The 12,866-nt window shown below is 40.4% G+C and overlaps 1 protein-coding gene across 7 annotated transcripts in view; it reads right to left on the bottom strand.

Moving 5' to 3' along the window:
- cacna1ha (calcium channel, voltage-dependent, T type, alpha 1H subunit a) overlaps nucleotides 1-12,866 on the bottom strand; it is a 158,886-nt gene that overhangs the window by 33,672 nt on the left and 112,348 nt on the right. For all 7 annotated transcript variants that reach the window (XM_074655233.1, XM_074655235.1, XM_074655238.1 and 4 more), the window contains exons 13-18: nucleotides 6,435-6,586; nucleotides 5,722-5,907; nucleotides 5,492-5,609; nucleotides 3,521-3,676; nucleotides 2,121-2,208; nucleotides 1,693-1,976 (exon numbers count right to left, since the gene is read on the bottom strand). In XM_074655233.1, the coding sequence (XP_074511334.1) occupies nucleotides 1,693-1,976; nucleotides 2,121-2,208; nucleotides 3,521-3,676; nucleotides 5,492-5,609; nucleotides 5,722-5,907; nucleotides 6,435-6,586 (984 nt within the window). The remainder of the gene's footprint in view (nucleotides 1-1,692; nucleotides 1,977-2,120; nucleotides 2,209-3,520; nucleotides 3,677-5,491; nucleotides 5,610-5,721; nucleotides 5,908-6,434; nucleotides 6,587-12,866) is intronic.

The raw sequence follows: 12,866 nt of genomic DNA, 5'->3' as shown, positions 1-12,866 counted from the left end.
TAGCCATTTCTTTTAACCAGTTTTTTATCTAATATGTTAAGTGTACTTTACGATAATAAAGTCATAACTTAATGAGAATAAAATCACAATATTTTAAGAAAAAAGCAACCTGCCATGCTGTGCATTATGTTATTGCTCTGGTAGATATGATGCTATCAAACTGGTTCCAGCCAAGGAAAAAACTTTCTAACAGATGACTCAGCCAATGTTTGAGTCCTTTAAGGGTTAATAATTAAACAGGATGGCCCTGATTGTCTGATTGTGATCATAAGTATATTTTTAGCAGCAATGATTGGTACAGCGACGATCAAGATTACCGCGTTCCTCGCCCTCAGAGGGCTGGGAAATATTAAACATTTTAATATAGTTCAGTAATCTGTTTTACAATCTCTCCCCATTCCACGTCTCCAAGTGAGATGGTAGACATGCTGTGTTTGAATCCGTGGATGTAGCTCTTTGTAGCTGAGTGAGAACTTTGGAGTGATTTTGGACTGTGATTTAAATTTGAATTCTCAATTTAACAATGTCATTAAAACGCCCTTTTTTATATTAGGCATTTTGACAAAGTCAGACCCTTTTTTAACTCAGAAAGATGCTGAAATACTCACTCGCGCTTTTATCATTAGTCGACTATTGTAATTCCCTTTTCCCTAAATGACCTAAAACATCTATAAGAAAACTATAGCTAGTTCAGAATGCTGAGCCTTAACTAAAACAAAGGAAATGCATTACCGCACTGCTTAAAGCACTGCACTGGCTTCCTGTAGCCTATCTATTAGAATACACTTTAAAGTTATTTTACTTATCTATAAAGCTATTAAATACCTTCTATCTATCTTCTATCTTTTAAATCTGGCTGTTAAGTAATGTTATCGTCTTAGTTTTCAAAGCGAGTAAAAAAAAAAAGACAAAAGCGTCCCTGCCAGGAATCTCTGTACACTTCTATCTGAATATCATTTATCCTAGACCCTTGCTCTACAATATGTGCAACAATAACAAGACTGTTACTATTTCCTATAAGCAATTGATGTTTTATTGTACATCATGGATAAATTGTAAACAATTTAGGAGATGTGATTTTGGTTTGAACGGGAATCCTTGCTTAAATTGTAAGCCACAGTACTGAGTTTGTCACTGTACTTATTTTCTATGTGAAATAAATAAAGTTGCTGCAACGAGCCCAGTGCAGTGAATACCATAGCCCTTTTTTCTCTATTTTCTCTGATCATGCAGCACAGACAGCCTAGTTTTATAAAAAAAAAAAGACCATTGTTCCAGCAGTGAAATACTTCTTTACTCATTTTTTTTTTTTTATTACAGCGTTACTACGGATGATTATATTTAGAAGCTCCTCATAAGAAATCATGAGGAATAGCACAAATATGCTTAAACTCTAGTATATGAAAGGTCACTCTAGTAATAATTAATTCAAGAAAAAATATACATATGATTAAAATAAGACTAAACAACTTAGTCGCCTATAGTTTTTGTGAAAGTAAGCATGCATGAAACATTAGTTTGTCATCATTTCACTTGACTGTGGTCACACAATAAGCAACAACTTATTTCTTTTAGTTTTTAACCCACTCTCACCATTTCCTCTCCTGAGACACACACAGACCACTTGCACCCACACAGACAGGAAGCCACGGGGGGGGGGCAACCGTTCTCATGCAGTTGGATATAACTCACCAGGGAGTGCTGGTCAAAGGCTAAGGGTTCCATGGAGGTGGAGCTGCCACGGCGAGACTCCGTGTGACCACTTCCTGCCTCGGAAAACCCCAGTCCCACCTCGCCATACTGAGGCACCCCCTCTCTATGCATGAGCTCGTCTCCGAGGACGGACTCGGGTCCCAGAGAGCTCTTAGGAGTGGGCATGGGCGTGGCTGCCGTGCGCATGATTATTGGAGGAGCCATGGAGCCGCGAGGGTCGACGTGACCGTTGGCTGTCATCATCAGGGAGTACATTTTTAGCTCTGTGGGAAAATAAAGTCATTTTCATCACCGTCATTTATTCACTCAGTTATTTTGTCATACAGTTTGTAGGAACAGAACAGAACAGAAAGAAAAAAAGGCACAATTTAAATTGAACTGAATATCTTTTCTGTCATTTAACCTACCAGTGTCTCTGAGCTGTTCGACCTTGTCGTCCTCCTCAAAGTTGTCTGATTTCTTCTCATCATCCGACTCCGACCGATTAGCATCACCCTATAAGACACACACACATCCATTCAAATAAGCATTTTTCTGTATTTCTTTGCAACTTCCCTCTGAGTTTACCATCATGGAGAAGGGAACAGGTGCTAATCTTCAAACACACAGAAGTGTGCTGCGTTCAGCGCTCAGAGGATGTGGAGGAGAGGACGCAGCTGAAGGCACAACATGATAACAGTGTGGGATGAGGAAGAACTGATGATGTGAAATGATCAGTGGGTGTTGTTGGGGACTGGTTATAAAAGCAGTGGTGTCTCACATGATGTGACAATGTGGTAATTGAGAAGCCGGACCCGCGGCCCTCGGATGGCTCCGTTGGGAGTTAATTAACAGCGAGAGGAGGCCCTCATAGGGCATTCGCACAGTGTGGATGAGAGATGCTCGTTAACAATTAGACATTCATCTTTACTCCGTTCCCCTGGCATTAGTGCCATAATTGTATTCTGTATAGTCATTGCATTTTAAATTTGAATATTGAAAAATAAGCGTTTCATTAAATGAAATGACACTGAATTAAATATTGTATTAGGGCTGTCAAAGTTAATGCAATAATAACGCATTAACGCAAATTCGTTTTAAAGCCACTTATTTCTTTAACGACATTTTGGAGGTTGTAGCGGGCTCAGTTTTAAAGCCAGAGTGAAAATACTAGCATCATATGAAACTAGAAAACCTAAGAAATCCATTGATACCAACCATGTTATAATAGGGCTGTTGCCAAGGAGGATAATTAACGCTCCAAACTTATGATACATTTTGGCGAGGAAAAACTGTCATGGCCATTTTCAAAGGGGTGCCTTGACCTCTGACCTCAAGATATGTGAATGAAAATGGGTTCTATGGGTACCCACGAGTCTCCCCTTTACAGATATGCCCACTTTATGATAATCACATGCAGTTTGGGCCCAGTCATAGTCAAAGTCAGCACACTGACACACTGACAGCTGTTGTTACCTGTTGGGCTGCAGTTTGCCATGTTATGATTTGAGCATATTTTTTATGCTATATGCAGTACCTGTGAGGGTTTCTGGAAAATATTTGTCATTGTTTTGTGTTGTTGATTGATTTCCAATAATGAATATATACATACATTTGCATAAAGCAAGCATATTTGCCCACTTCCATGTTGATAAGAGTATTAAATACTTGACAAATCTCCCTTTAAGGCACATTTTCAACAGATAAAAAAATTTGCGATTAATGTGCGATTAATCGTGATTAACTATGGACCATCATGCAATTAATCGCAATTAAATATTTTAATCGATTGACAGCCCTATATTGTATACATTACACTTCTTCTCACCTCAGCCTGGAAGCCCTCAACCAAGATGGCCACGAGTAAATTGAAGAGCACATAGTTGCCGAATGTCATGAGAGCAACAAAGTAGAGAGCCGCCCATGAAGAGGTGGAGGCCATGCCGTTATACAGCACCACGTTCCAGTCCTCCTGGGTGAGAATCTGTAGATTGAATGAAACATAAAGTCAGGTTTAGATATTTCTAATATATAAAGGGTCTACAGACATAAAGACGTGCAAAAGGAAGGAAAATGAGGCATAGAAAGAGAGAGAAAGGGACACAGAATGGAGAGGCATAGGGGGGAAATATTAGCCTATAAAGCTCTCTTGGGTTTCAATGGCTTTATAAAATTCAGTGCTTAGATATTTTTATTGCCATCATGCCACAGTGCTTCAGCGTCATACACATGGGATTACCACAAAGTGTACGTGGGCGTGTGTATGCGTATGTGTGCCAGTGTTTAAATCAATGTGAGTGATGAAAGCGTTTAAAACTAGGACGGAGCTCGTGATGCAGCATGAAAGCTCGCTCCGTCTCTGCCCACTCATTAAACGCCGTGGCAGGAAGGCAAGTCACTGTGCTGTCTGTGTGTGAACGTACGTATGCGTGTGTGTGTACTGTAGCTACTCCACAGAAAAATATAGTAAGTATACGGCGAGCGTAACGCCTTCACGTGACCACATAGTTGTGGATAAAATGCTTTTTCAGCATTATACTCCTGCAAACACACACACACACACACACACACAGACAGTCCACTGCATTCTGTGTTCCACCTTTCTGCTGACGCGTCCAGTATATAAAAGAGGACAATCTATCTGGAGCGATTGAACAATATCTCCGCATAGGGAGAGCAAGAACTAGAACTGATAGTGAGAGAGGGTGAGCATAAGCAGAAATTCTCATTTCACAGCATTTTGACTAATGAGCAGAAGTTGGCAGTTGAATTTGGCATGCACACGTACACACACAAAAACACTCTAGGCTCGGTTTGACATTTTGATTTGGGATGGCCGAGGAGGAGTACGCACATGGCCTGTGTGGGGATAAAAATACACTCGCGCTAACACACTGCCCAGTTTATCTCTTACAACTGCACTGTACGGTACGAAGGATGTGACACTACAGCTGACATTTTTTCTTCCTACTGTCATACATGGGGCTCACTCTGAGCCGGTAAGGAGCACTTCGGAGCTCTCGGTTTTGAAGGGAGGCTGGTTACATATCTGTCTCGCTGCAGAAATGTCTCTAGACGATGCAATGCACGACTGCCAGCCTACAGTTTAGCTGTATAGGTCTGTATGCTGCAAGTTCAAATATGTTGGTAGCTCAACTTGCCAAAACATTTTTAGAAGTTGTCAGCTGTAACATTTTTTGTGACATGTAATAAGTCACTTTTGAATCAAATAATCATCATGATCATTTAGAACACACAAGAACTGACAGAAATTAATGAAACAATTATTATTGGTAGTGCATGAGAACAGCTGAATAAAAATCTTACACTAAGTCAGTATCAGTGCAGTTCTGGCAAATCAATATGAAAAAAGAAAAAAAAAAAACTGAGCAAATCAAGAATCAATCTGTGGATTAGAGCCAGCAGATTCTTTGGCTGCATTCACACCAGATCAGACGTTGCAGCGATTTGCCGAAGGGTTGTGCGGCGGTGTGGGAGTGTTACTTTAATGGCCCATTAACTGCACAATGATTAGCGTCTTTTGTTGCCTCATGGCCGGGTTGTACAGCTCTGGATCGCCAGTTGAGTGATTGGCCACTGCGGCGTGATCCGGGGTTGCGTTTCTACCAAAAGTTGATTCTGTTGTTACTTTTCCACCTTTTTTTCGGTACCCCCTGTGGCAGCCAAAACCGCAGCCACAGCCCAAACGTACTATCCCCTTTCAAAATGAATGGGAGGACTTGTACCGCCGGATCTGGTGGGAATGCAGCTTAAATCAAAGTATAAATTGAAAACTAACCTGGAATACAGTGACGATGGCCCAGAGCAGAGAGTCAAAATTCTTGCGGTCAGGGATGGTGTCTCCGTTCTCCGTCTGAAGACTGAATTTACAGCCAAACAAATGCATACCCAGTATACTGTAGAAGATAAGTAAAAGCAGTCATCATTTTGTGTGTTATAGTGTCGATATAATGAGAGAATATGTGCATTGTCAAATAGACAGATTTGGGAAGATGGATGTGTGCGTACCTGAAAGTGAAGATGAAGAGCATCAGCAGCATGCAGAACGTGGCCACGTTGTCCATGGTCTTCATCAGCACTACCAGTTGTCTCCTCAGGGCGGGCAGGAAGCGGACCAGCTTCAGAACCCGCAGCAGACGGAACGTTCGCAGGACTGACAACCCGCCGTCTGCTTGACCAATTATCTCCCACACGCTGAGAACCACAAACAACCACATTTGTATTAAAACACTTATGGACAACTTCAAAGTTTGAGATTGTATTTTGTCACTTTTGTCTAAATTAACCATGCATGTAATATTACAATATGCTAATTATGAAGGTAATTCCCCTTCAGTACCACAAGTAACCCAACCACACATATCAAAACTGATCCAATATGAGCTCTATCCAACTAAATGACAGCCACGCAGCAAACCTCGACTCCCGATGGGATCAAGAATCTGCTGCGGCAGCAAGCAAACCTGCTCCCGTGTGATCCATCATGAGTGTGTCAATCTGAGCTATAGTAAAGACGGATGCTACGGCAGTGAAGCTGACACACAAAACGCACTGACTGACAAGCTGGAGAAGAAATATGAACAGGGGGTGGATCTAAAGCCGAGCTCAGTTGTCTGGTTTTGTCAAATCTACAGTGATTGGAGCCAAGTTTCTTTGCATTTTCATTTTTGCTTTTAGTTTTGAAGATGGTACATATTATTCTGATAAAGATATATTGTTACCTGATGATCACAATGATGCTGTCGAATATGTTGTACGGGTTCCTGATGTATCCAAACAAGCCAAAAGCCAGCATCATGAAGCCCATCTCCAGGACGAACATGCTGGTGAAGACAATGTTACTGATCTCCAAAATGTCAGTCAACTCCTCAGGCTGGGGGAGAGAAGAGGGAGACAAAGCGAGAGACAAGAAGAGAAGGGAGGGGGGGGGGGGGGGGGGGGGGGACAAGAGAGATGGGGAAGAAAAGAAACAAGAAAGCAAGAAAGAAAGAAAGAAAGAGAGCAAGCAAGAAAAAAAAGCAAGCAAGAAAGCAAGTATGCAAGAAAGACAGAAAGAAAGAAAGACAGAAAGAAAGCAAGTATGCAAGAGAGCAAGAAAGAAAGCAAACAAGAAAGATAAAAAGAAAAGCAAGTATGCAAGAAAGAAAGAAAGAAAGGAATACAGAAAGAAAGCAAGTATGCAAGAAAGAAAGAAAGACAGAAAGAAAGATAAAAACAAGAAAGAAAGAAAGAATGCAAGAAAGAAAGAAACAAACAAACAAGAAAAGAAAGAAAACAAGAAAGAAAGATAAAAAGAAAAGCAAGTATGCAAGAAAGAAAGAAAGAAATAAAGGACAGCAGGAAAACAAGAAAGAAATCAAGAAAGACAAAAAAGATAAAGAGCAAGTATGCAAGAAAGAAGGAAAGACACAAGGAAAGAAAGACAGAAAGAAAGAAATCAAGCAAGAAAGCAGGAAAAAGATAAAAAGAATAAAAGAAAACAAGTATGCAAGAAATAAAGAAAGAAAGAAAGACAGAAAGAAAGAAAGCAAGCAAGGAAGAAAGAAAGAAAGAAAACAAGAAAAACAAGAAAAGAAAGACAGAAAGACAGAAAGATCAAGTTAGTTATTATGTTCACTGTATAATCCCTGAGCTGTAAAATCCTGAGCTGAGACATTATCAATCAAGTTCAGAGCTGCAGTCACGCCCAATCAATCAAACGGGACCAACAGCACCGATCCATCAGTGCTGATCTACTCCACTTACCTCACAGTACAGTCAGTGATCCGGCAGGACGCTACCCAGGCCCTCTCATAAAGCATGCAGGCAAGACTTTTTATGGAGAACACAGCAATTTTGTGCTCTGCTAAACGCATCATGGGGCCACATCCTCCACTTTCCTTTATAGAAACGTTTTGCTAGAGCTGCACCACTGATCTAAATGTGCTGGGTTGGATACTTTTACTGTTCCTGTCCTTGTATCACGATTCAAGGCTGACAAGCTTTTGTACAGTCCTTACATTTAATTAATATTCATGATCCCCATACGACTGAATCACTCTAAATCATAACTTCTTCTACTTTGTAGTGTGCCTCACAGTTTGTTAAGCCCTTCAGCTTGTGATCCAGAATTTTATTTTCATGTCACGCATGGCAGACTCATTAAAACTAATTGTGATTCCTCTCATGTGGGGATCAACAAGCAATAGGCCCAAAGCCTGTTTTGTGTCGCGAAACCCAGGGCGTATAAAAACCAGGCAGACCATTTTCTGGACTAATAAACACACTCACACGATTAATATATAAAATCCCAGACGCTGCTGCTACAACAGCAGATAGGGGTTAACCTTCAGCCCGGGTTATTCTGCTCTATCAGTACCCTGCAGAAACACACCCAGTGTTGGCTTTGTGTTGATTGTTGTGGGAAATTATAGAACACGTTATGCATGTAAATATGTTTGATGAAGCTGGATTCATGGAGATAAATGAGGGGTTTCACTTCGCACAATCATACAAGTCAATTATGTGAAAACATTCACTTAATTATTCTTAATGAAAATGAAATCATCCATATTTATGATTATGATTGAACATCGTATTTATGTTGATTCCTTCATAATCAAACACTTGCGATACTAAATACAGATATATAATTGTACATTCTGATAAAAGACAACTTTTACAACCAATTAAAGCTGATGATGATGATGATGATGATGATGATGATGCTGAAGTACAACTGAGGATCATGATGACAGATAGAGGGAGCCAGACTACACAGCACACCTCCCCTCACCTCACTCCACCCCAAACACACTCAGACAGACAAACACAAACGTCCTGAGAAGACACACTTTTTACAGCCACATTTCAAGACAAGAAAGAGTGAGTGTTTCCTTTTAAAAGGATGAGTGGTGGAAAGTAAGTAAGTATATTGCATTTTACAGCTAAACAATACACTACAAGATGTTTCTGAAAACATTTTACGCGAGAAATAGGCATTACAGTCACAGAATATTGATTCATATTTGATCAGTGCTCCCTATAGTTTGACCGTTTGATCGGAGTTTGCGAGTGTTTGACGGCTGCCTCGGTTTAATGAACAGCCAATAGGAACACTCTCTCTCTCTCTCTCTCTCTCTCTCTCTCTCTCTCTCTCTCTCTCTCTCTCTCTCTCTCTCTCGGAAATGACCTGTGATTGGCCAAAGTCTTCCGTCACGGGGTAGATTTTCTAAAGCCTGAAAACAGAGCCATGAGGAGGTGCAGAAGTCTAGTTTTCTCTCAGAACACTTGAATTACAATATGCTGAAAGGTTATTATGGATTTTTTGGCCAATGATGCCAAAAACATTCTACCTACTGCAGGTTTAAGTATATGTTTGGGAATCTTTACTTGATTATTTCCATTTTAAGCTACTTTATACTTCTACTTCACCACATTTCAGAGGAAAATAACATATTTTTCACTCCACTACATTTATCTGACTGCTTGTTACTTTTCAAATTAAGATTTTTCTTACAAATCATGCATAAATTACGTTTACGTTTCATGAAGCAGTTAAAAGTAGCTCCACCTTAACCAGTTCATGGCGAAATCATATAAAAATATAACACTGACAAGGGCAAGTCTGCATAACGAGTACTTTTACTTTCAGTGCTACAAGTACACTTTATTACCTCCGCCAAGGAGCTGATGTTTTCAGTTTGTTTGTTTGTTTGTTTGTCAGCAGGATTACGGAAAAACTACTGGCCCGATTTTCAGGAAACTTGGTGGAAGGCTGTAGCATGGTGCCAAGAAAGAACCCATTACATTTTGGAGCAGATCCGAATCACGGGCATGGCCTTGGCAGAGGTCTGCGCTCTCAGAGTGCCCCTTCTACTGCTGTACTTTTACTGAAGTCAAATTTTGCTTGCACAACGTCCTGGATCTCACTGCAGGAGAAACTAAAGAAGCACAAGGCTTTTTGTATCCTTTTCAATTTCAAGGATATTTGTTGTTGGCGAAATATGTCGCTGTATTGATTCAGTGTATTGATAAGTGATCCAATTTTATGATTGTTAAAACAGACACGCACACACACAGCGTATTAGACATCCTGAAACGGAGCCTGATTAATCCATCGCTTTACTGACCTTATCAAACGCATGACAGAGTGTGTGTGTGTGTGTGTGTGTGTGTGGGGGTCATGCCAACCCACTGAGCGATTACTTCCATTACGGCACGGTAGTTGAAACCTCACTGTCAATATGACCTGTGCTGGTGTACTGTGGATGGAGTATACCTTCAGTGCAGTGCAGGGTTGTGTAATCTAAAGCACACAGCGTCTCTCTTTTTGTATCGTTACTATTTTGGTCTGATTGAGTTAAATGGGACAGTCGTGATGCTTGAAAACACGGAAGTAATGTCAAGGGACTTGAGTACGACTTTTGGTGTGCTGCACGGTAAGGAAAACAATGCCATACTTTCATATTTTTTTAAAAAGACCTGGGCAGACAACAGAGATGACTAGCTGTTTGCTGTCCTGGCTGTTTGTCCATATTGTCTTCCACTGACCAGCCAGCACATAAAGACTTTAAAGCACTTCAACGAAGCTTTAAAAGAGCTCTCAGTCAGCTATTCTATATCTCAAGCAGTCACAATACTAGACTCGCATGCATTATTATTTAACAGTGGACTAGTGGCATTTTCATTACCTTTGTGGCCCTCACACCAGAGAAATGAAAGAGCATAGTGCTGACTTGCAGGCCATTCATTTCCATATGCTACACAGCAGTTTTCATGCCCGCTAGGACTACAAAAGTATCTTTACGTTCTGCTTAACAGTGCGTTAAGAGGGGGAGAGCACAGTATGGCTGTCACAGTAGATTAAAACGATACTAAATAAAATACAGAGCAATAGCTGAAGGGCTCAAAAGCTGAGAGCTGAAGGGTTTTGCAGCGCTAAAAGACTCAATGGAGCTCGCACAGACTCAGTTCAATAATCATACATTGATGTTTTGTGCTTTGATGTTTGACGTCAAACTAAATTAACTCACACTGAAGTCTGGTTCCTGTCCTGCGCTGATGGCGACATTATGGGCGACCATGTGGAAGGAGGAGAAAGTTCCGGAGCTGGTAAAGTTAAAGGGTTAAAGAAGCAGTTTGCTATTCGAGCCCAGCGGCCGGCGAGAGACGCGTGGGTGGGGGGAAATGAAAAGAAAACTCTCTTCATCTCTCTATTAATAAAACCCCATCAAGGTGCCCTTGAGTTGTCAGCTTTATCCCACGATGCACTCTGTTTTATGGCTGTGATCATTAGTAACTGAGTGGCTTCAAAAATAATTAGAAGAGCTTAACCATATGTCAATATGTTTTATGTAATCTATTATCCTCCTAATTGAACATCCTGAACTGTTGCTTTAGACGCTGCTTTTCACTATCATCATTATGTTTGACAGACCGGGTGATTAATCAGGATGAAATACTGTGTCAGACATTACAAGTGTGTTTTGATTATGACCTTTCCCTTATAAAATATGAGGAATCCCACCTACCCAGTCACACACACACACACACACACACACACACACACACACACACACACACACACAGAGAGAGAGCGAGAGAGAGCACGCTAAAGTAATAGCCTTGAATTGAAAGCAGGACCAGTCGGTAACTCCGGGGTCTGAAAAGTGAAGCCAATGCTGAAGTGCCTTAAACTGTCATTCTTTCTAATAGCCAGCAGGGGGCGACTCCTCTGGTTGCAAAAAGAAGTCTGATTGTATAGAAGTCTATGAGAAAAAGATCCTACTTCTCACTTGATTTATTACCTCAGTAAACATTGTAAACATGAGTTTATGGTCTCAATCGCTAGTTTCAAGTCTTCTTCAATACAGCATGATGTACATTTAGTAAATTATGGTCCCATTTAGAGTCAAATAGACCATAAAGTAGGGTATGCTTTAGGGCGGGGCTACCTTGTGATTGACAGGTCGCTACCGCGTTGTTCATGTTTTAGTCTTACAACTGAAACCCTTTCACAGTGTGTTTTCAGTCCATTAATGTCAATATTAACATTTTGGTCGCCTTAAAATATCTTATTCAGTGTTCGGTTGTACTTGGCTCCACCCCCTCGTGTCACCTCTGGTTGCAAATAACCTATATGAAGCCAAGATGGCGACGGCCAAAATGCCAAACTCGAGGCTTCAAAATGGTAGTCAACAAATCTATAGGTGACGTCACGGTGACTACGTCCACTTCTTATATAAACTCTATGAGCAGGACACTGACATAAATAAAAAAATATCCTGAAAAACACATATTGTAATAATGTGGACCAAATCATACGATATAGTATTTATTAGAATACTGTATATTTAAGTATATATTTAGAATTAGGGACATAATGCCTATACCTTCAACAAAATGAGCATTAAACTCAAACTGAAGTATGTTTTTTACTGTGCGATACTCTATATTTATATATTAGATTATAAGATGTCCAACAACTGTGGTTTGGTTTATGAGGGTTAAGTGGAAAAGTGACCCTTTCGATCTTTCAATTGTGCATAATAAACTATTACCTTAGAGTTTACATATATGGTGCATTTCTCTGCGTTTGTCTGTGTGCATTTAATACACAAACTTCAAGAAAAATGTTACGTTCAGCTTGCAGCCAAATCTGATTTGTTTCTCAAATATACAGTAATCCTAAAGATTTGATGTCCATGCTGTTATTTGCAAGTGATCAAGTTGGATTTGAGTCAGTCATTAACAACATGTGGTTGCGTTCACATTTCAATATCAAGTCCAACTAATGACGCTCTGGATACAATGTCTGTGTATTGCAATGTGTGTGTGAAGTAAAGGAGCGTTTACAATCTGATTTGAGTTGCCAGACAAGGTATTTGATATCAGTTCAAACACACAGTCTACACCATGCCTCCTACATCTTTCCACCTCTTCACACACACACACACACACACACACACACACACACACACACACACACACACACATATACACTCATACTCACGTAAAGTTTGGCTATAGTAGGTGTCACATAAGGGGGATGATGAGTACTGAGGGGAGGAGGAACTCTTACATAACTCTTTAAGTCTGTGTGTGTGTGTTATTAGCCCAATAAGGCCACGGCTCTCCCAGTCGCTTCTTATGTTTATACCACAAAGACACAC

This window comes from Sebastes fasciatus, chromosome 13, assembly GCF_043250625.1.
Source record: "Sebastes fasciatus isolate fSebFas1 chromosome 13, fSebFas1.pri, whole genome shotgun sequence".
Lineage (NCBI taxonomy): Eukaryota > Metazoa > Chordata > Actinopteri > Perciformes > Sebastidae > Sebastes > Sebastes fasciatus.
The sequence above is the reverse complement of the archived record's forward strand: the minus strand, read 5'-3'. Positions and strand labels throughout refer to the sequence as shown.